The sequence below is a fragment of the Conger conger genome, chromosome 2 (assembly GCF_963514075.1).
Source record: "Conger conger chromosome 2, fConCon1.1, whole genome shotgun sequence".
NCBI lineage: Eukaryota > Metazoa > Chordata > Actinopteri > Anguilliformes > Congridae > Conger > Conger conger.
The window spans coordinates 75269243-75293721 of NC_083761.1; the positions used below are offsets into that span (position 1 = coordinate 75269243).

At 43.6% G+C, this 24479-nt stretch overlaps 1 protein-coding gene across 1 annotated transcript in view; it reads left to right on the forward strand.

The window, feature by feature from the left end:
* LOC133121871 (ras-related protein Rab-26) overlaps positions 1 to 24479 on the forward strand; it is a 58900-nt gene that overhangs the window by 13602 nt on the left and 20819 nt on the right. The window contains exons 3-4 of the mRNA XM_061231392.1: positions 11341 to 11382; positions 14286 to 14352. Coding sequence (XP_061087376.1) covers positions 11341 to 11382; positions 14286 to 14352 — 109 coding nt within the window. The remainder of the gene's footprint in view (positions 1 to 11340; positions 11383 to 14285; positions 14353 to 24479) is intronic.

The window sequence follows — 24479 nt, forward strand, 5'->3', positions numbered from 1 at the left end:
AGTGACTCGTGGCTGATTGCCTTGCTCCGGCCCGGGCCGCTGGCTTCCTGCGCTGGCCCGATGAGGCTGAAATGAAGTCACGAGTGTCACCTCAGCTTCTCCCGCCGTGGTAAATCACAGAACTGCCGTCATCTGTTTTCTTCTTCCGTTAATTATTGTTTATTGAGTCACTCTCTCTCCATCTCTCTCTCTCTCTCTTTCTCTCTCTCCATCTCTCTCTCTCTCTTGCTCACAAATTCAAATCCAAATCCAAATAGGTTATGAAATACACTTGTAAGTATTGCCAAAGCCTACAATTAGAAATATATGAATACATTAAAAACACGAGAATGGAAATGTATAATTGCCGTATCTACTGCAACTGTGGTAATAATCAATGTCACATGAATGTCAATCTTAATAATACTGACACTAACAATAATAACAATGTTAATAATCTTTTTTTCTGCCCACATCCCTTCCTCTCATACACTCTCTCCCCCTCTCTGTCAGAGTTAAGTCCACAACCCCTGGGTATTATATATAAACGGCTTAATTTGTTTCTTCTGAGCGTTGCCAGGCTATGATTGATGGAATTCTATCCTTCTGTGGGAGTATGTAATACATTAATCTGGGATTTACCACAAATTACCCAGCGACACCCGTCTCGTGATTGGACCTGGTCTACTCCCTCACCCACACACACGCATGCACACACAATTCTCTATACATGCACATACTCACTCGTGCACACACACACACACACACACACACACCCACACACCTCACAGCTTAAGCCTGCACTGCTTCAGTGAAATACACAGCTGTATTAACAAGGGGAGCCAAACCTGCAACCTCTGCATCAGTAACCCAGTTCACCAAACACTACACTACACTGCACTGCCACCCCAACCCTTGCCTGCGAAGGCCACTGACTGGCACGATGACTGACCCCACCCCCTCTTAGATCTGACTGCTCACCCACTGCCGGTGTGGGCCCCTGTGTGTCCGGGACCTTCTCTGTGACCCTGCCTGACTGTACCCCCACAGGGGCCGGGCTCTTAAGTTGCTGCTCATTGCATTCCCGCCACCTCTGGGACTTATGCTCATTGCATTTCTTATTTTGTTTTATGTTATTATTTAAATCCCTGGACCTTTTTCAATTTTGTTTCAAGGTTATCTTTGTGTGATATGTGTACGTGGAGCTCTCCTACTTGGCCCATCTCAGAACTTGCCTTTACTGTGGAGATGTGTCCAGACTGTTTGGCACATAGTTCTGTTTTGGCAAATGTTTTTGGTTTGACACTTGGTTCTAGTATGGGACACAATGCTGTTTTGGCACATAGTTTCGGCATATGTTTCTGGTTTGACACTTTGTTCTAGTATGGGACACAATCCTGTTTTGGCACATAGTTTTGGCATATGTTTCTGGTTTGACACTTTGTTCTAGTATGGGACACAATCCTGTTTTGGCAAATAGTTTTGTTCTGGCTCATGTTTCCAGCTTGGCAAATGGTTATAGATTAGGACACAATCCTGGTTTGGCACATAACAACACAACATAACAACATAACATAACGTTTATCTCAGAAAAGGTGTGAGTCAAGGCGGAAGAGGTTAAGCTGCAGTGGCGTGAAGCAGCAAGCCGTAGCATTCACACAGTTTAGCCTCCACGTAACCTTGTGAAATCACGACTACATGATGCCCATTTTGTAAAACCATTTATCGAATAGGTCAGCGTAAGATCTGACAGGTTTTATGGATTTTTCTCTGATGTTTGTGAAGATGCACGGATTTCAGTGGAGGCACAGCGCATCTGCTATTAATACCTGGGGAACACTAGGGTTTGGTACATCATTTTGTCTGGGTGCATGGTTCTGGTTTAGCATATGGTTCTGCTTTGGTACTTGGTTCTCGGTAGGTGCACGGTCATGATTTGGCTCTTCGTTTTGGTTTGGCACGTAGTTCTATTTTGGCCCATGGTTTCCGGTTTGGCACATGGCTCTCGTTTGGCACGTGGTTCCGGGTGGTTATCCAGTGCTGTTTTCACAGATATGCTGTGCCTCTGGGCAGGTAAGACAGAGCAGAACACTTTGCCGGTTAAGGAAAGCTAATTGCATGTTTTTACACGGGAGCCTGGGCAGCTGGGCTATTTCAGCGTCCAGAGAGAAATCCATCATCCCCGGGCAGAAGATCCATACGGCCTGTATTACTGACAGCAGCTCGGAGCGAGGGCCTAAGAGAGGGGCAAGAAGGAGGGAGAGAAAGAGAGAAATGGAGTGGGGGAAGGAACGCTCTTACATTTCCATTTTTATTTTTGTGAAATAGAATTTTAATCAGCTGTTTTTTTTTTCGCATACCGATCGATTTCGGGGAAGGGTGGAGGGAGGAAAGAAAGGGAACGAGAGAATAGACATAATGCAAGGCCTCCAGTGAACACAATCCTGAAGATTATAGCCATGGCTTTGCATTGTATTTAGGCATTGAGCAGAAGCTCTTATCTGCAGCGGCCTACACAACTTACATTCTTTTCACACAAAATCCATTTATACAACTGCATCTTTACCTGAGTGATTCCCAACACAGCACCCACCCTGGCTGGGAATCGAATCTTCAATCTTTAGCTACGAACCCAGTTCCTGGCCTGGTGGCAGGCAAGATAAGCATGAAACAGAATTAAAAGACCTACAGTAAGACTGATGATGGCAATTCCTGTCCATGTTGCCCCAGACTGGGGCAGAAGAGATGTTTTAGTTGCCCTTGATTGGTGCAGAAGAGATGTTTTAGTTACCCTTGATTGGGGCAGGAGAGATTTTTTGTTGCCCCAGACTGTGGCAGGAGAGGTGTTTTTAGCAGACAGAAGGGAATGGTTGTGTGAAAAACTCTGTTTGCCAGCTGTGTCTCTACGCACGGGCACCCAGTAATCACACCCCCTTCTGCGGTCCTGCGTCATCCTGACAAAGAGTCAGAGCAGCATCTGCGTGTGTGTGTGTGTGTGTGTGTGTGTGTGTGTGTGTGTGCGTGAGTGTGAGTGTGCATCTGTATGTGCGTGTGAGTGTGGGCTAGTATGTGTGTGTGCGTCTGTGTGCTCGAGTGTGTGCTCGAGTGTGTGCGTGAGTGTGCTCGAGTGTGTGCGTGAGTGTGTGTGCGTTTGTGTGTTAATGTGTGTGCTTATCTGTGTGTGCGGTGTGTGTGTGTGTACGTGTGTGTGTGACAGTGTGTGTTTTCCTGTGTTTGTGTGACTGTGTGTGTGTGTGTGTCCGTGAGTGAGTGAATTGTTGGCAGTAAGATTCTGATGTGTGCAGTGAGTACCTGTTGAACTCTCTGGTCTCATATGTTTCTGTATTCCCCAGGTGTCGCCCTGCTTTGACAGAACCCTCCTGTACTGTGTGAAAATGGGCCCAGAGCGCATGCATCCGCCATTTCAATTATAACCTGAGAAACAAAATGGGAGGGCTGAGGAGCATTATTTTCATGTGAATGCAGAATCAGGCCTAGCATTTGGAGTGTAGCCCCCCTCCTCTCTCTCTCTCTCTCTCTCTCTCTTTCTTTCTTTTGCTAATATTCCCTGGGTTTAGCATAGCATTAGCTTTATGCCTGGCAAACACTGTTCAATGTGTGTTAATAGTGAGAGGTGCATCTTTCCCCCAATCACCACTGACACTGTAGTCATACATCCCAGCACCACACATGATTATGATGAAGAATGATGATGATGATGATGATGATTGTTATAATTATTGTAATATGTTTGTATATTATAATAATTTCCATATAGTTATAATAGACATAGGTATTGTACTATAATATAACTTCTCCAGACCGGTTCTAATCACATTCATGGCAGTTTCAGATATGGTAGTGAAATCAGTGGCAGTTGAATGGTAACAATACCCCCTGGGTATGAAATCTAATTGCGAGGTTGGACCCATTGCTGCTGCTGCTAATGAAATCTCAGACACACGTCTGGACCTTTTCCTTTATTTTATGTTATTTTCTCGCATCTGTGTTCTGTGTGAAATGTTAAACCAAAATTCCCGACTCTCTGTGGCCACTAAACTTCCCGCGGGGCTTGGCTGCAAAGGCCACTGGGTTCCTGGGTGTCCTGGCCTTAGCCCTGGCCTGGTGGCCAAATGATCCCCCAGTCTAACTGGCTGTGAAAACCCCTACGCCCCCACCTTAGCTGGTATGTGCTGACCCTTCAAAATGGCTGCCCTGTATCACCCAGGTGGGGGCTGGACATTGACGCTAATGGGGCTGACTTTCCACCCTTTCACGATCAAGCAATCTTGAAATGACAGTTGCTCGACACATGCGATCCTTTATTCTTCTTCGTATTGGCATTATTACTGGTTGTAGTAGTATATGCTGTTTTTGTCATTATCAAGTGCCCTGCTGGTGACGGTTACCGTAGCGAGCTGTACCGTCTCCGCCCCGCCCGCCCCGCCTCCTCATTAACACCCTCAGGAATATTCATGTTTTGGCGGCGTGATTCTGTGCACGACACCACCGCCGGCTGGAATTAGCCTAGCGATGAATATTCATCAGCACCTGCCGCGCCGCCAGAAGGCCGGTCCAGGCCGACGCCGCGGTGAGACCGCCCGTCCGGATCGGCCAGCCCGCGGTGCGGTTAGCCACCGCCGGCTAATCAGACTGACGTCTGCTTCCTCTCCGCCCGGACGGCCGCGGCTCGGAGCGGCGCGCGCCTGAGCAGGGTGATGGAGGGCCACTTTCCTCCGTTCCCCCCGCCGCCTCGGTCCCCCAGAGGAAGGCCTGCCTCGCGCGCTGCTGAATTATGTCCACACACATCTTCCCTCCCGACCAATCCCCGGAACGCGACGCTGCTGCTCAGTATTCCGGGATAATTACGCTTTCCGCTCCGGCTGCTCCATGCTTCCTCGAGCGCCACAAATCCAGCGCCCGCCCGCCAGCCGAGAGCCACTTTCCTGAAAATACGATGCACGAAAAACAAGATTGCGTCTGGCTTCTTGACATCCATATTACGATGCCCGGCAGAGCTAAAGGGGCATTATCCCAGATAATTCAGTTTAATGCGGTTCACGCTAAAGTGGGTTTTTCCTGTAAAACATTGTTGAAATCGCGTTTGTCAAATGGTGTGTGCCATGACTGATGCTGGCAGGGTTATGTGGGCCATGAATTTCAGGTATGTTTCTCACGCTTTGTTACCCCCTGCAGAACAAAGACTTTAAAAAATAGTTTCCCAGGCTGTAACAGCATTCTAGAGGTGTACAGAGGTCACGAGGAAGCTAGAGCAAGAACATCTCATCATTATATGACTCTCTGAGCTGTATTTTCATTGTCTGACAGATGACTGCTGTGTGCTGTCTGTACCCACAGGAAGTGAGTGTGCGCTGATTGACGTGTGTGTGCAGTGATAAACCGTTCCCCGGAATACTTCAGAACTGTTCACAGTTGTCTTTGTGTTGTCTGAGACACTCACACACATATACTCACACATGCACATTGTAGGGGTCCTCGCACGGGGCTCCAGATTATGTAGGGTCCTCGCACAGGCCGCCAAATAACGTAGGGAAACCGGGGCGCCAGTTAATGTTATGTAGCAGTATAACTGCAAAAAGTAATCAGTCTCATAAAATTACTGTTATCAGAAATATCTAACCACAAATTTAGTATTTTAATTAATCATTAAAATAACCAATATTAATGATTAAACATACCGATAACCTGAAGGTTGGAAGTTCTTCGAAAGACTGCTTTAACTCTGCTCTTGAACATGTGATCAAGATGTGATTCCAAAACGGACACCGGGGTTTAATAAAATATATTTATTAAACAAACGTGAAACACAGAACAGATAAACTAACGGGAAGTTATTAAGGAAATTTAGTTGGGTATGTGAGCGTGTGCGTGTGTGTGCGAGCGCAAGCGCGCGTGTCACTTGAACAAAGGAAAGTAAAGTGGGTGTGTTAGTTATTGTTAGCTGGGAGAAGACTACTTGCGTAGTTTACTCTATATATGCGCAAAAGACGGCGAATCAATTCACGTACATATATAGCTTACAAAATACATTCCAATGATAAGACGACAAATATGGAAACACAGATTCACAAAAACAGTTAGACTAAACTAAACACTGGCTAGGCCTGAATGTTTGTTGTCTTACTGAGTCCATACGCATTGCTGGATCCAAAAGACGTGCTGTCCTTGTAGAAGCGGCGATGGTAATGTGAATGTACTGGAGAGATGCGCAGGCTGGGGCGTCTTAGCCGTGCGTTGTCGTCTGGTCCACTCGGTTGCTGGAAAAGTTTGTTGCTGTTGTTCGTTGGTGAGCTTTGCTGGAGTAAACTGATGTAGCGTTCCGCGTACACCAGTTTCCACTCCCTATAGGCAACTAAGTTACCGCGAGGTAACTGGGTGTGTCCGTAGGCCTGGTAGTGCGCTGTGCAGCATTCAGCCTCTGTGCGAGTCTCGGAGCAGATGAGCTGAAGCGAATGGCCAAAAATGGTGCGTCAAAGAAGTGGGCGAAGAGAGTGAAGAGAAGAGAGATGAAGAGATAGATCCCAAGAACGTGTCTTGCTCTTATACGGGAAAGTTTATTGCTCCCGCCATTACGGGATTGGCTGAACCAAGCTAGACGTCATGCGGGGTGGACGTCGCGGAATTGTCCTATGGGATTGTGGGAGTTGTAGTTCCAACAACATACACACACTCATTCACATGCACGCACACACACACACGTATACACACATGCACATACACATGCACACAAGCATGCACACACACTCTCTCTCTCACACACACACTCACTTGCACACACACGCACACAAGCACACACACACTCTCGCACACACTCACACCCTCACAAGCACACACACACACACTCACACACACTCACACACGCACGCACACACTTCGAAGCAGGACAGGATCTTGCCATCCAAGTAAAGACTTCATCAGTCCTCATTCCCCAGAGAAGAAACCGCAGGCTTTCTTTTTGAAATCGATGCCCCCAAGCCTGCTTTTATTATACTGTGGAGAGATTTATCTCTCTGTCACTTCACTGTCTGTTTAGCAGCAGCCACTGGGCTTCTGCCTCAGCACTCTCCCCAGTCAGGAAGACTGGCTGAGTTTCCCTGACTGGAGAGAGTATCTGTGGCTCCAGATGGGTTGTGTCTGTACGGTGTGTCTGAGAGCCTGTGACTCAGGTAGGTTTCTTTGTCTTTGACTCTCTGTGTGACTCGCGGATGTTATGAGCTGTGTGTCCATGTGAAGGTATGGAGACTGGGATGCACAGAGACACACATGCACACTCTCTATTGCTCTCTCTCTCTGACACACATACACTTTCGGGCTGCTCTCTCTCACGCACATGCACACACTTTCTCTGTCTCTCTGTCACATTCTCTCTCTCACTTACGCACATACACACACACACACACACACTGATTGGCAGCCTGTCCGCTGGTTTGCGGATTTGTTGCAGCAGATTTTTCTGTTACAGACAAACTGGGTGGCAGTTACCACTCTGTGTGTGTGTAAGCTGAAAGACAGGGTTACTCAAGACAAGTCGATTTTATTCACCTAGCACTTTCTACAGAAGACTGTAATGAAGACGCATTACAGGATACCAGCAGGGCAACAAAATGGTCAAAGAGCAGGTCTGAACCACCAAATAGTAAGCACATTAGGTAACAAAAAAAAATGTCAGGAGAAGGGGGAGACTAGGTGTAAACTAAAAGTAGAGTGAATGTAACAGAAATATAATGAGAAATCCATCACATTTACTCTGGTGCTTCTGCATGCTGAATTTGGACAGAGGCTTTTGCTTCTTGTTTTGTGGAATAAAGTACTCTTAGTTCTCCCAGTTTTCATGATTCTGCCTATAATACCGGTAAGGCAATTTCCTCTCAGGCTAACTTTTGAACTTTTGAACCTATTTTAATGTCTATTGACCAGTTCAAACTGCCTTTTGGCCTAGTTTAATGATTACGTGTCATCTCAGGTTGCCTTCTTGGCCTTTTTGGCAGAATACTATTTACCTCAGACGGCTCAGCCCGTAAACTTTGACAGCAGTGTTTGCGTTTCACTTTTCCTGTTGTCTGGAAAAACGCTATCAAGCATACGCCACTCCTGCTTTTCTCTCCCGAATCTGACTTCATACTTCTCTTTATTTTCATGATGTTTAACATTAGAATGGCTCTGTTTGCATCTCTTACATTGGAATGGCTCTCTGTGGATGTTGGCATCCGGTCACTGGAACAGAGCCTTAACAGATACAAGACCATGTGGCCCATCCACACACTGGAACAGAGCCTTAACAGGTACCAGACCATGGGACCCATCCACACACTGGAACAGAGCCTTAACAGATACCAGACCATGGGGCCCATCCACACACTGGAACAGAGCCTTAACAGGATAAGCCATACCAAGCCCCAATGTGTACCAATTTCTTGTATGCGAATCTTCAGTACATTGTCTTCTCTTGCTTAATTGCTGGTTTTTCTGTTTTTTTCAGCCAAACAGAACGGAGCCATGAGCATCTGTGTGTGATACTTTGAGACAGTCTTATCTGCAGCCTAATGCCTCACTGCCGGCTCCCCGTCTCCAACCTTATCTAACAGGCTCTTTGTAAAGGTGCTGCAAGGACCTCCATTACTACACGCAGCAGCGGACCTGGGTGGGTGGAGGAGTAGGAGGGGGGTCTGCTGACATTGCTCTCTCTTAAATTACTTTAATCGTAAAGCGATCGATGTTTACACAAACTCTCTCTCTGTCACAGATGCGCTCAGTCACACATGCACAGACATGCACATACACATCTGCGCACGCACACACACACACACACACACACACACACACACACCATGCAGGCACTAGTGTGCATTTCAGAACTACAGGGGATGCCCATGGGTTTGCCAAGAGGTCAGTTAGTTTCCTTTTCTTCTCCTGCCCTTCAGCTCACTGTGTTCTAAAAAGATGGATTGCAGGATTACTCTCATTGATCATTAGGACACAAACAGGGCCCTGAGGTGCTGGAGCCTTACCTGACCTGACCTCCTTATAATGGGCCTGACCTGACCTGACCTCCTCATAATGGCTCTGACCTGGCCTGATCCCCCTCCTCATAATGGCTCTTACCTGACTTGACCTCCTCATAATGGCCCTTACCTGATCTGACCTCCTCATAATGGCTCTTACCTGACCTGACCATCGTCATGAACCTTACTTCGCCTGACCCTCCTCATAATGGCCCTTTCCTGACCATACCTGTATCATAGCAACCTGGATGGGCCAAATCATTACCTGCCTGGTCAAATGTCAGGTACTTTATCTGAAAACACTTAGTTAGAAGTTTATGTTTTTCTGGTTGGTTAACCAGCTCATACCTCAAGGCTTCCTAATGAAAGTATGCACACAGATGGTCATTGCAGCCATTGCAAACAGACTGATATACTCGCCAGGTTATATAGTTACAATGCTTTATCTGATGCTTTTCACCTATCGAACTCAAGTCTGATAATCAAGATAAGGATAGTGGTCAATTTACACCCACCTGCCAACTCAATTCTCAACATTTTTGTGTTCTCAGTGTGTTTTTGTGCTGATGTGCGATAGGATCTGTCTGAATGCTCCTACAGTGTAAAAAAAACCCAGACCTGCTTCAGACCGGCAGTTGTAAAGAAGAATGTATTGATACACAATAGCCGGTACTGTTATATATATAAAAGGATCCTTATCTATGTAATTTAAGCCTATATAGTGAGCGGGAGCACTTGGGGGCCTTCGCTGTTTGCTCCATTAAATTCTCGAAACAAGAAGAAACATTCGGATGGTTCCTCAGGAAGCAGACTCTTTATTACAAACGTGTCCCGCATCATAAGCACACTTGGGCTTTCTCTCCCGTTGTATTTTTCATTTCTGTCCCATCCCATGCTGTGCCAGAAAAACAGTCTTGCCCTGCATATGGACTGGTTTGAATCTGGTCGCACTGTTTCAACTGTTAGAACTCTTTTATTACCATTCACAACAATTGAATGCTTGTCTTTGTAGTAAAGGTGTAGTAAAGGTTGAGTAGAGTTGAAGCAAAGGTATAGTAAAGGTTGAGTAGAGTCAAAGTAAAGGTGTAGTACATTTTTAGTAGAGTTGGAGTAAAGGTGACATAAAGGTTGAGTAGAGTTGAAGCAAAGTTGAAGTAAAATAAAGTAAAGGTTGTGTAGAATTGAAGCAAAGGTGAAGTAACATTTGAATAGAGTTGGAGTAAAGGAGAAGTCAAGTTTTAGTCGAGTTGGAGTAAAGATAAAGTAATGGTTGAGTAGAATTGAAGCAAAGGTGAAGTAACGTTCCTGTAGAGTTCAAGTAAATGGTTAGTAAAGGTGAAGTAATGTTTGAGTAGAGGTTGAGTTGAGTTGAAGCAAAGGTGAAGTCAATTTTGTGTAGAGTTGCAGTGAAGGTGATATAAAGGTTGTGTACAGTTGGAGTAATGGGGAAGTAAAGGTTGAGTAGAGTTGGAGTGAAGGTGAAGCAAAGATAAAGTAAAGGTTGAGTAGAATTGAAGCAAAGGTGAAGTAACATTTGAGTAGAGTTGTAGTAAAGGTGAAGTAAAGGTTGAGTGGAGTTAAAGCGAAGGTGAAGTAAAGATAAAGTAAAGGTTGAGTAGAATTGAATCAAAGGTGAAGTAACATTTGAGTAGAGTTGGAGTAAAGGAGAAGTCAAGTTTTAATCGAGTTGGAGTAAAGGTGAAGTAAAGGTTGATTGAGTTGAAGTAAAGGTGTAGTAAAAGTGAAGTGAAGTAAAGGTGAATTAGCTCTTGCTCTGCCCTTCCTTAGAGAAAAAACTGACTTTCTTAAAAACATCCATGATGTGGGTGGGCGGGGTAACCACACTGCACCTCAGAGTAAACTTGGTGTAAATATGGGCTCAGTCCGGCCTGGCTGTCCTGCAGACACACCTCTGGCCGTATTAAAAGTGTGTGTGATGCCCAGGCCACGCTGAGACACACCTCTGGCCGTATTAAAAGTGTGTGTGATGCCCAGGCCACGCTGAGACACACCTCTGGCCGTATTAAAAGTGTGTGTGATGCCCAGGCCACGCTGAGACACACCTCTGGCCGTATTAAAAGTGTGTGTGATGCCCAGGCCACGCTGAGTTATTGGTCTGAGATGAAGGTGCGTAATGTGGGGGGGAGTGTGGAGTCTGCTCTCCCCCTGATTGCTACAGTGAGATGGAGTCTGTGAGCGTGTGTTTACAGCTACGGCAGAGCGGCTTGGCCGGGGTTACTGTCCCCCGCTCGTGCAGCGGAACAGAAGCAATAACCTCCCAAGTGTCTGGAATTATTTAATCAAGCTCATCGCTGTCGTTTTTATTGTTATTTTTCAGAATAAGGTGTTGAACATCGATGGGGTGAAGGTTAAACTTCAGGTGAGATCCTGTGTTATTCTTTTAATGATTATTATTCATGGAAAGTGTGTGTGTGTGTGCGTGTGTGTGTACATGTGTGTGTACATAATAATTTTCAAGGTATTTAAAATGTATTTGCTAGATTTCCTAGAAGATGGGAATGTTGCAGCACATTACTTTAAATATCCCAAAATGACAAAAGTACTGGTCAGTGTAGTGTTCAAACCTGTTCAAATATTTTTGTAAATCCATGTGGAAATGTATGTGTAATCAGAACCAAACAACAAATTCCATCGGATTTATCGAACACGCGTAGCCACAGCTTGTTTTCATATCCACGTGAGTATGTTGATAAATACAAATCAATCGGAAACAAAAAGCGTGTACACAGATCTCCTGGGATGTCCACACACAACAGTCTTTAGTTTGCAGAGAATGGTGCGAAAAGCAAAAAACATCCTGTGAGCAGGAGTGCCATGATCTGTGTTTTTCTGTCTCTGTCTGTTTTCTGTCTTTTGTCCCCTGCGTTTTTGCCTTTTTTTAATCCCACTTTGCTTTCTGTAGTTCTGTTTCCTGTCATTATAAAGACAAAGAAATTGGCTCCGTCTTTAAAGATGCACTCTCTCCGAAGTACGGCATGTGCCAAAACTTTGAATAAAGCAATAATAAAATGTAATGTAAATGTAAATGTAAATGTAATGTAAAGAGAGGTCAGCCATAGCAACGAAGGTATAAGCTATGACTTGTACGGCCTATTCATAGCAAACTTTGTTACTTATTTCATGGAATTTATAGTCAACTCCAAATAAGCATTCATTAACCAGGATTACCCGATTGAATCATGTTGCATTTTTATATGGTATGAATTGTATCCTACTAAAAAACTGACATCCAAAAACTTTGAGGTATCCCACAGTATTTGTGTAGATGCATTTCCAAATGATTTTCGGTGAAATTCGCTTGGCTCACGTTTGATACAGTAAATGAGGCCCAATATTTGGACAATTTTTCGGACAGATTTTCACAGCATGCTGCATCCTGAACAAAACTGACTGCAAAGCTGCCTGGCACTCTAAAACCTGACAGATGTGTTCATCCCAAAGGACATATTATGCAGACCGACACAGGCCCATCCCTAATGTTTTATGAGCCCATTAATCCCAATTTTCACACGGCTGCAGTCCAACACGGGAGTCGTTTTCTTTGGCCTGTGTAATCCTTCCTTACTGCTCATCTGCTCGTTAGGGCCGGCTTGTAATTACCTGAATTATAACAACAGAAAACAAATCTAAGGTGCCAACCAATAGGGAAAGCTGAGCTTTTTGGTTATTTGTGTTTCCCCTGCCCGATTCCTGGATGCTGATTGGTCCCTCACGAGTAATTAATCTGTCAAGACCATCTGTGCAAGCTTCTTTCAGGCTTCTGAGGAGTTTGAGGGAGGGCGGGCTGTGGGAGTTGGAGTTGTAAAGCTGCAAACAGGATCAAAGCAACAAAAATAAGTGAAGGAAGAGAGATAAAAACAAGCTTTTATGAAGACATTATAGGTTAAATTGTTAATTGTAAACCTGTAGGAATTGAGGGTAGCGAACGGCTTGCAGCTGGGAAGGGAGGGGAGATATTAACGAAAGTAGCAGCAGCTATGGAGGAATTTGGCAAGTTAATTAGTATAGTGCCCCAGGGGCCAGTGTTGGGTCAGCTCCAGTTTCTGATTGGTATTCATGAATCATGGTTCAGGGCTCTGACTGTATACACTTGCCTGTCTACCTGGCAAATGTGCCAGTGTAGAGATTTGTCATGTCAGGAAGCGTAGTTTGCGGCCTCAAATCCCCACACCCTCCCCCATCTTCCTAACTCAAAAATATATCAGTGATTGTTTTATTTTCCTGGAACTTGGATTCATTATATGAAACTGAAGTTTTGTGGGATTGAATAAAATTTGGATCATGTCACTCAATAGGAAAAGGTACCTCTGGGAGAAAATTGCCAAATAAAATGTACTTGTAATTATGCTGTCTGCATATGATTAAATGCACAGCTTTTTTATTGATCAGCGCTATTATGACATTGTAACTACACACACTGAATCATATTGTAATAATGCAGTGTCCCACGGATATACACTCAATGAGCAATTTATTAGGTATTTATTAGACCTTTTTTTTTTTTTCTTCTACTGCTTGCTGTAGCCTATCCACTTAGAGGTATGATGCGTTATGTGTTCAGAGATGCTCTTCTGTATTCCACTGTTGTATTGTTTGGTTATTTGCATTTCTGTCTGCAGAACTGGTTCTCACTGGATGTTTTTTGTACCATTCCAACTCTAGAGACTAGTGTGTGTGAAAATCCCAGGAGATCAGCAGTTTCTGAGATACTCATACCACCCTGTCTGCCACCAATGATAATTCCACGGTCACTTAGATAAAAAAATTTCCCCATTCTGATGGTTGATTAATTGAAGCTCCTGACCCATATCTACATGATTGTATGCATTGCACTGCTGCCACAAAATTGGCTGATTAGATAATTTCATGAATAACTAGGTGTAATAAAGTAAATATAAAGTGCTCGGCGAGTGTATATGTATCTGCTCATTGCTACAAACATCTCATATGGATTCAGGAGCTTGCAGAAAAAGGCTGCTCCTTCTTACCTCACCACAGTTTGTGAATCATGCCCACAGAGTCATATATTAGAGGAACGCAGTTCATGTGGAACTGAACAGCTTCACTTGTGGGCACTTGATGGACCTCCAGAGCTCACTGGTTAGGGATGTGATGCTGTTATCATGGCCAAATTAATCTGTCCAATCTCTGGGCCCTGCAGGAGTACTGACAGTTCAGACCAATAGTAACCATATGACTACAGACAGTACAGAACCTGTGGTGATTATGACACACAGTTTTTAAAGACGTTTCTCCCCTCAGATCTGGGACACGGCCGGACAGGAGCGATTCCGTAGCGTCACACACGCTTACTACCGCGATGCACACGGTGAGTAACACACACACACATACACACACATGCTTACTACCGCGATGCACACGGTGAGTAACACACACACACACACACACACACACACACACACACATACACGCTTACTACCACTTCTATGACCGCAGGGTACCTATTCTCTGACTGCCAGGTACTGCTCAATTTTTCACACCTTGTCACATAAATTTTCAGGAGTTCTTCAGTGAGCAGATTATTGTTATGTCTTTAAACAACAGCATCAAGTATTGCCATTTTTCATGATGATGGAAATGTCTCCATGTATCAGAAAGACATCATTTTTTAATATATTTTCACCAACAAGTGTAATAAATCGTACAATCTTAAAATCTATCAAGTGTTCCCTAAAAGAAAAAGAAAGGATTAAAAGGGGGAAAGGAAGGGAGCTAAAACAAAGCAGGCCTGTGAGGTGGTGGTGGTGGGGGGGTTAGGGGGTGCAAAGTTTACCCCCTGATCTTAAATAAACTGACAAAAAGCCTGTTACAGCAACTTAAAACTTGATGGAATTATGTGTCCAATCAAACAGACAAGAAAAGTAGAATAGCTGTAGAGATGCCCACTCACGTCTGTTTGTTCAGTCTCACTGTGCTGCGCTCCAGATGGAAAGGTAAGCCGTTAAGTGTCTAGTCATGTTTTATTAATTCCGATGTGAACCACAGCTGAAGGATAGATTTTGTTTTTGGCAGCTCAAAAGCGTGCACTCCGCCCCTGTGCTCCAGTTAAAGGTCACCTTGTGAGCAGACTTGTCATTTAAAAGACATAAACGGGCCTCCAAATCACTCTCAACATAAATCAGATTGGAAATGAGACACACGCGGTGGGAAAAACAAGCCAGCCTGCTCTTCAGTCATTACATTACATTATTGGCATTTGGTAGACGCTCTTATCCAGAGCGACATACAGTTGATTAGACTAAGCAGGAGACAATTCTCCCCTGGAGCAATGCAGGGTTAAGGGCCTTGCTCAAGGGCCCAACGGCTGTGCGAATCTTATTGTGACTACACCGGGATCAGAACCACCGACCTTGCGTGTCCCAGTCATTTACCTTAACCACTACGCTACAGGCCGCCCCAGTCAATTTGACACATTTAAAAGGAGCTTTTACCCGTGATGTTACCCTTACCCGAATGTTGAACATAAGCTGTAGGGCCAAATCTTTAACATCCAAGCCTTAGCCTTTACTCCTGCATTGGACATACAGGCAGACCAACCACTAGTGGGGTTAAAAGTGGGGATGAATCCAGGGGCCTGCAGCTCGAGAGGACACACAAAACTGCATTTGTTTTATTTAAAAATGGGGACACTGAGCAATACTCTTTGAGGGAGTCCAGAATTCCTCCCTATATCCCTGCATACAGGACCTAATCTTTAAAAACATAAAACTTTTGAACTTTACTGGTAGGAAAAGGCGAGCATTGCTGGGCTGAATGACCTGTTCTCGCAATTATGTTCAGTTGTGTTAAAAACCTAGCCCCAAGGTTGGACATGCAGTGCAGGGTGTACTGCCATCTTTAAAAAGCTAACCATCACCCATCCACAACAGTAAGATAAGCTGTAGCAGGGCACCTGGAGCATCAGGACAGCTTATCGAAAAAAACGTCAACGCAAATCCAAAACAGATGGTGGATGGGTCTGATCCCCAATCGATCGGTGCAGCGATTAAGTCAAAGGGCATGTTGATGTACAACTGGAAGGAGATATAAGATTTCTTGATTGCGGTTTAGAACGTTTCTCCAGTGACTCTCTGTCACTTAGGTGACGGCTATCCCAGCATGCCCCTCATCCATTGACTGAATTAAGTGTATTTTTCCACTGAACGTGGCCGGTGCCTTCTGACTGGCAGTACAAGCTGAAACAGGATCTGATAAACAGAAATACTGTGCTGTGCAAAAGCCTATGGCACATAGACTTAAAAAAAAAACAGGACATCCGGTCCCGCTGCTCCAGACAGACACAGTGTGCTTACGCGCTGGCCATTTACACGTGGGGCATATTCCCGCTCGGACACAGCTGCTGAATGGAGGTGATATTCCACTGAAATGGAGTATGAACCAAACTACATGATGATGAGAACAGGCCATTCAGCCCTGGGAGACTCATCACTGCCTGCTGTCTAGACCGGGTCTGTCAGACTTCAGTCCCCATAGGCCTCATCTAGCAGTTTAGACTTTGAAAATGAGATGCGCGCAGCTCTTTAGCCTGAAATTGACTAAACCGAAACGCTTAGTTGCTGAACTGCTGCCAGAAAGCAGCATAAGCCAGCGCCCCCACCTCCCCAGGGATGGAGATTGACTTTACATACTGTGCCAGGCCTGGACTTGGTTGCACCGGTCACACATCGTAAGTTCTTACTAAAGTTTGTGTGTAAAGTCCTTGGTTACCACAAGCTAGCTCCGAACTATGTCTTTACTAAATCTGGTCGCCCCACTGCTAATGTGTAGTAAGTGATGTGCAGTTGAATGCTTAGGTAAACGTTGTCACTTTAACATGACGATGACAGGACGAGGACAAATTAATAACCAATCAATCAAAAAATATGGAAGTCAACTTGCATTTACTGTAATAGGCTAAATCTATGACATTCATATGTCAAATTTAAGCTTGTGTAAGCCCCGCCCCTGGAGTCTGCCTCTAACGCAGGACCTATGTGATTCACACTCACACACACACACACACACACACACGCACACACACTCTCACACACACACATGGACACACACGCACGCACACACTCACACACGTACACACATGCACACACACACTCACACACACACACATGGACACACACGCAAACACACACTCACACACGCGCACTCACACACACACTCACACGCACACACACACTCACACACACACTCACACATGCACATACACACTCACACACACACACTTACACTCACACACACTCACACACACACACACGCATACACACACACCACATTGTGTTAAAGGACATGCTGGAGGTGAATGCACACATTTCTGTGCTCTCACTACAATAAAGCAGACTGGCTGTGTTTATGTGTGAGAGAGTGGTAGCTGGTGAGGGAGAGAGAAGGAGAGAGAGAAAGGGAGAAGAGAGAGGGGGGAGAGAAGCAAATAGTAGAGAGAGAGAGAGGGAGGGAGGGGGAGAGAGAGAGCGTTAATTCAGGGCTGAGTTGTGTCTGTTATGCAGGATTGAGCCCCTGGGACTGTGGGATGCTCTTTAGTGTGATTTACAGTCTCCTGTGTGCTCAAGAACACATACAGTATCTCACACACCGCTCCTCGTCTCCCCCGTGTCCTCCTCTCAATCCCTTCATTCTGTCTCTCTCTCTCTCTCTCTCTCTCTTCTGTCTCACTCTCCCACCCTCCTTCTTCCTGTATCTCTTCCCTTTATCATCCCCCTCTCTCCTCCCTCCCTTTCAGTCCCTCCTTTCCTTTCACTTCTTCCCTTTTCCCATCATCCTCCCTTCTGTCTCACTCTCTTCCCCCTTTCTCCCACCCTCTCTTCCCCCTCTCTCCCCCTGTTCATTTGAAAGATGCTCAGTGAATAAATGACTAATGAATTACTTAATTCACTAATATGAGAACAAATTAGTGAACTAGCATCTGAATAGATTAATGAGTGAGTAAAATGAGATTAATAACGTGAGTAAATTAATTAATGAATCCCTGTGGTGGTAAATTAATTAAGTAATCATGAATTAATGACTGAGCGTGTGCGTGACTGTGTGAGTGAGCAAGTGTGTGAGTGTGACTGAGTGAGGTAGTGAGCTGGGCAGTTGAATCTGAAGAGTATTGTTCTGTCACACAGTTAACAGAGATTGAGGAATGTCTTTATAAACAGCCCTGAGGATGGGCCGTTTAAGATGAAACGATCCAGTGAGGAAATGTTCTTTTTAGGAGGAATAAAAGGAGGGGTGGGGGTGTTGGGTGGGGAGGGGAGGGAGAGGTAATGTGACCTTGATGAACCCTTTCCACTTTAACCCCTAGAAGGCAATTCCCTCCTATTTTGTACTGGTCCTATCAATGTGTCAATATCTCAAAAGATATTTACTGCACACACATGGTTGAAGACTTAAATTACAGAAGAGGCTTGTACCATTCGGAAACTTGAGACAGAACAAGTTTAGTTTAGTTTAGCACTGAATATCTCAATTTCTATGTCAAGGACCAGCCCAGAACTACTTTATATTTGTGCGCAAACTTGATGTCAACTTGTGTACTAAATATGGTTAAGATATTGACAGGCATTCAAATTCCACATGGGTTTTTCCAAAACTGCACCCAGATGTCCTATGTCCTCAATGTCCCCAAATCTCTTCAAATACAAAACATCTGCATATATTTTTGTCCAGAGGCAAGATGGGCAGAAAAGCTCATTTTTATGTTAAAACTTAGATTTTTTGATCGAAGTGTCCAAAAAGCTCTCCAAAAAGGATTATTCACTTTATTACACTGAGCGTGAAACCTCCTTTATTTCACTGAGAGAGTGAAACCTCCCACAGCACCTTCATCCTGTGGCCTCAGTCATCGTGTTTTAATTATCACGCAACTCATTCTTAACTGTCCTATGAAGCCAAAAGTTGGCCCCATGGTCTGGTATCTGTCAAGGGTCTGTTCCAGTAGGTGGATGGGCCCCATGGTCTGGTATCTGTTAGGGCTCTGTTCCAGTGTGTGGATGGGCCCCATGGTCTGGTATCTGTTAAGGCTCTGTTCCAGTATGTGGATGGGCCCCATGGTCTGGTATCTGTGAGGGATCTGTTCCAGTATGTGGGTGGGCCCCATGGTCTGGTATCTGTTAAGGCTCTGTTCCAGTGTGTCAGACTAAATTGACATATACTGTCATCCCCAAAATGGATATTTATAATCACTTAAATTGCTTGTTGTGCACATTTTAATCTTTTCATCATACATTTTAATATTTTTATCAAATCCAGCATTTTGGTCTTCACACATTATATATATAGCACAATTCATAAAATGCCAGCTGAAATAAAAACAAACAGAGCAAAGTCATTTAATTTGGAAATTTACTGAGATAAACGTCTGACCCTGAAACCAGTTGTAAAACCAGTTTACCCAAACCCTCTCAGGAACAGGAGTTTGATGGAGGTGCACTAAAGAGTCAATCTTAACCCTTTAAGGTGTGAGATCGCAAATATATAGATGGTATTTTCTTAACTGAATCACTACTGGTACTAGAAAGCAGTTCTAGACTTTTGAAACAAAAAAACATTGGAATGGATTTCTCACATTCACAAGAGCAAATCATTGTTTTATGATTTTTCTTCAGAGTACATTACATTACACTCATGCTCTTATCCACCTGAATTATATTAGGAAGAGTGATGTAGACCACCATATCACATTTTCTTATGATGGTATAAGCATACCATTAGGGGGAATGACAATTTGTCATTCTAGGTGATATTCAACAGCCTCTGCATGATTGAGTTTCCTTTATGGTTCTTCCATGGTGTCTCTTGCAGGTTCTTTTTTAGTGTATTTATTTCGATGGACAATTTCGGAATTTATCAGAGGCTTTTAGCCAAACACACTTAGAGAAGGGGCATTTAGCGCGGTTATAAAACCACTCCAAGAGCTCGAGTTCCACAAATGCTTGAGTAAAACCATTGCCATTATAGAGACAGAGAAATGTTTGGGTTTTTTCTTCTTCCTCTTCTTCTTTATTATTTTTATTATTATTATTATTATTATTATTATTATTTATTTATTTATTTTTAATCTTTTTGGTTACTAATTGTGGTGTACACTCTGTGGCTTATCTCTATAGAGGAACCTTTGTTGTTTTTGTGAAACCCTCACAGGTGTGAAGTGTGAAATCTCCCATACTCATGGTGGTATGTATAGGTATGGTGGACTGCCTTGACTCCACATGGTTTGAGAAACCCTCTTGTTCATGTTCCATTTGAGGTTCCATTTCTTCCAAATGAGGGTTAAAGGATGCTGTTGGATATCAGATGGAATGGGAGAGGAGAGATATCTGAAATGAGGTTTAAAGGATGCTGTTGGATATCAGATGGAATGGGAGAGGAGAGATATCTGAAATGAGGTTTAAAGGATGCTGTTGGATATCAGATGGAATGGGAGAGGAGAGATATCTGAAATGAGGGTTAAAGGATGCTGTTGGATATCAGATGGAATGGGAGAGGAGGGATATCTGAAATGAGGGTTAAAGGATGCTGTTGGATATCAGATGGAATGGGAGAGGAGAGATATCTGAAATGAGGTTTAAAGGATGTTGTTGAATATCAGATGGAATGGGAGAGGAGAGATATCTGAAATGAGGTTTAAAGGATGCTGTTGAATATCAGATGGAATGGGAGAGGAGAGATATCTGAAATGAGGTTTAAAGGATGCTGTTGGATATCAGATGGAATGGGAGAGGAGAGATATCTGAAATGAGGGTTAAAGGATGCTGTTGGATATCAGATGGAATGGGAGAGGAGAGATATCTGAAATGAGGGTTAAAGGATGCCGTTGGATATCAGATGGAATGGGAGAGGAGAGATATCTGAAATGAGGGTTAAAGGATGCTGTTGGATATCAGATGGAATGGGAGAGGAGAGATATCTGAAATGAGGTTTAAAGGATGCTGTTGGATATCAGATGGAATGGGAGAGGAGAGATATCTGAAATGAGGGTTAAAGGATGCTGTTGGATATCAGATGGAATGGGAGAGGAGAGATATCTGAAATGAGGTTTAAAGGATGCTGTTGGATATCAGATGGAATGGGAGAGGAGAGATATCTGAAATGAGGTTTAAAGGATGCTGTTGGATATCAGATGGAATGGGAGAGGAGAGATATCTGAAATGAGGGTTAAAGGATGCTGTTGGATATCAGATGGAATGGGAGAGGAGAGATATCTGAAATGAGGTTTAAAGGATGCTGTTGGATATCAGATGGAATGGGAGAGGAGAGATATCTGAAATGAGGGTTAAAGGATGCTGTTGGATCTCAGATGGAATGGGAGAGGAGAGATATCTGAAATGAGGTTTAAAGGATGCTGTTGGATATCAGATGGAATGGGAGAGGAGAGATATCTGAAATGAGGGTTAAAGGATGCTGTTGGATCTCAGATGGAATGGGAGAGGAGAGATATCTGAAATGAGGGTTAAAGGATGCTGTTGGATATCAGATGGAATGGGAGAGGAGAGATATCTGAAATGAGGTTTAAAGGATGCTGTTGGATATCAGATGGAATGGGAGAGGAGAGATATCTGAAATGAGGGTTAAAGGATGCCGTTGGATATCAGATGGAATGGGAGAGGAGAGATATCTGAAATGAGGGTTAAAGGATGCTGTTGGATATCAGATGGAATGGGAGAGGAGAGATATCTGAAACGAGGGTTAAATTATTCAGTTGGATATGCTGCTGGAGATGGAATGGGGAATAGAAATATCACACAGTGGGAGTGCATGCTCAGGCAGCCAAAGAGCAAAAGAGACTTTGCATTAAATTGGAGAAAGAGAATTAAAGTCTGTATCGGTCACGCACACTGGCGATCCCACGTTCCTGACCGCAAACACCCTGCCAAACGCTAGCAAAAGCTGGGAAGTGGCCAGAATATGTGACTCACCGAGGATCTCCAAAGCCAAAGAAGATAGATGAGGCTCATTTGAGTTTGATTGCGTGTGTATGTGTGTGTGTGAATGCGTGCACTTGTTTGTGTGTGCGTGTGTGGGTGCCTGTTTGTGTGTGTAGCTATGGACGGGCAAGTTCGGTGGAGATCCGTGATCCTGTAAATAAAAATGTCTAGAAAATTTGTGTTCGTAAAGGTGCATAAAGTGTTCATAAAGGCTTAATAAAGCATTCATAGCTGCAGTACTGTATACTTCCTGAATAGAACTATGGATTCTTGGTCCATCAATAATACAAATGGGTGAATATGGTGTTAAATCGGCCTGGGATTGCAAAACGTTTGTCGGTGATTAAAAAGCAGGAGGGGAACGCTCCATCTCTTCTTGGTTTGAAGTGGCACTCTGACCTTCTCTCTCTGCAGAAAGGGTCGCGGTTACACATTAAAAGCCCGAACCATGCTTCCACGGTATTAATCAGCCGTAGCTAGGCTTCAGTGACAGGTTGAACGTGCACATTATTAATCACAGTGTGTCTGCTAACCCTTTGAAGGGCAGCTTTTTGGGAAAGTTTTGCTTTCAAAATCCTCAAGTCCGTATTCTAGAACAGTGGTTCGTAAACTCGGTCCTGGAGTAACCCTGTGTATGCTGGTTTTTGTTCGAACCCCAATTGCCATCTAATAATTTGAACAAGGTGTTAATCTTTCTCAGTTAGGTGCTTTTCATCTTAAATTGTAATATTTACCTTAAACCACATTATTCCAGAAATAGCTTTGCAATGGCATGAAGAATAAAATGAACACATTCACATTGTGCTTATTGCACCATCTTTTAAACAATAACATTAGATGAGGTGACAAAAGACTGCCATTAGGCACCATTCACCAATTAGGAGTCTTTCATTTGATCAGTTAAAAGAATTTACCACTTTCTATGCAATTTTTCTGTAAACTGTGTGCATTGTTTAGAATAATTCATTAATACAGGATAAGCACTATATGAACATGGGAATTTGATTCTTTATGGTATGCATAGCTATCTTACAAAATGTGCTTTACGAGGGTAAGTACTCCATCTAAACATGATAAGCACCTAATTAAGAAAAATTAACAGCTTGTTAAAAGTTGGATTGCAATTGTGGTTGGAACAAAAACCAGCATACACAGGGGTACTTCAGGATCGGATTTGGAAACCACCGTTCTAGAACACCATTGCTTTTCAGTTACCAGCGGTGATTGTCAGCTAAGAATATTTTAATCACACATCTGTACAAAGTTAAGGGCTGTGTTTGAATCAACAGCCCCTTGAGAAACCAAAGGAGGAAATATCAGCATATAGAACATCGCTATCCAGAGGGTGTCGAGAGTGAATAGTCCATGACCTGTTGCGGACAATGGTTTGGCGGTTCGGGTGTCTGGTTCTTGGATTGCTTCCAGCGGTTGGAAATGTCACCCACTGTCAGTCTGTTGACAGACTACAAACCCCCATAGCTCATAGGAGCCTAATTAGCTGTCAGCCAGCTAAATACATTTTCCATCTCTCTTTCTTTATTTCTCTCTCTGTCTCTGTATCAACAGAAGTTGTGTCTCGCTCCCCCCTTTCATTAGTTTGCTGTCTCTCTTTGTTTTGTTCCGTTTTTTGTTTTGTTTTTAATTCTCCAGAGTGACACTGTGTTTTGTTTGTTGTTTGTTGTTTTTTTTTTTTACATTTTTCAGCAAATCTCACAAATAGTAATTTAGTTACTCATGAACAATAACAACTTTCTTTTTAAAGAACTGCAAGGTATGATGCTTGCTAATAGTATTAGCTCTAATAACTTAAGAGAGACATTATAATTGGATAAAGAGAAGAGATGGAGAATTGTTTGGTGTTTGCACACACACAAACGCGCTTCACATGCATGCATGCACACACACACACACATATTTTATGTTTGTGATGTTTCTAATGAAAGGCCGGATGAATTGCCTTTCTGGAAAAATGTGCGTCAACCCTGTAATTTTCCTTCACATCTCCCCCTCCCCTCTTGTATTTATTTTTTCTCTGTCTATTCTTCTTTGTTTCCCCTCCTGATCTGTCACTCACTGCTGCCCTGATTGATGACTGAATGATTGGGTGGTGATGAGTGGGTTTCTTCAGAGACAGTAATTGGCCTATGAGTGATTTTTATGTGTGTCCCCACGAGAGTGGTGATTAACGATCTGCATAGTAAAAATATGTCCTCACAAAGCCCTGAAATGTCTCTTAAGAGAATATATATGTGTGTGTGTGTGTGTGTGTGTGTGTTTGCATGTATGCGTGCTTTCATTTATGTGACCCGCTCTATCATAATTATACGGCCATTGCAATGTTCTTTTAAGTTACAATGGCCAATTTCATATAAATCGATCTTCTTGGAAACGTTTCGTGCTAATAATCCTCATGTTTCTGCCGCCAGTGAATGTTATGTAGCAGTATAACAGGCAAAGAGTAAGCAGTCTCATAAAATTACTATTATCTGAAATATCTGACCACAAATTTAGTATT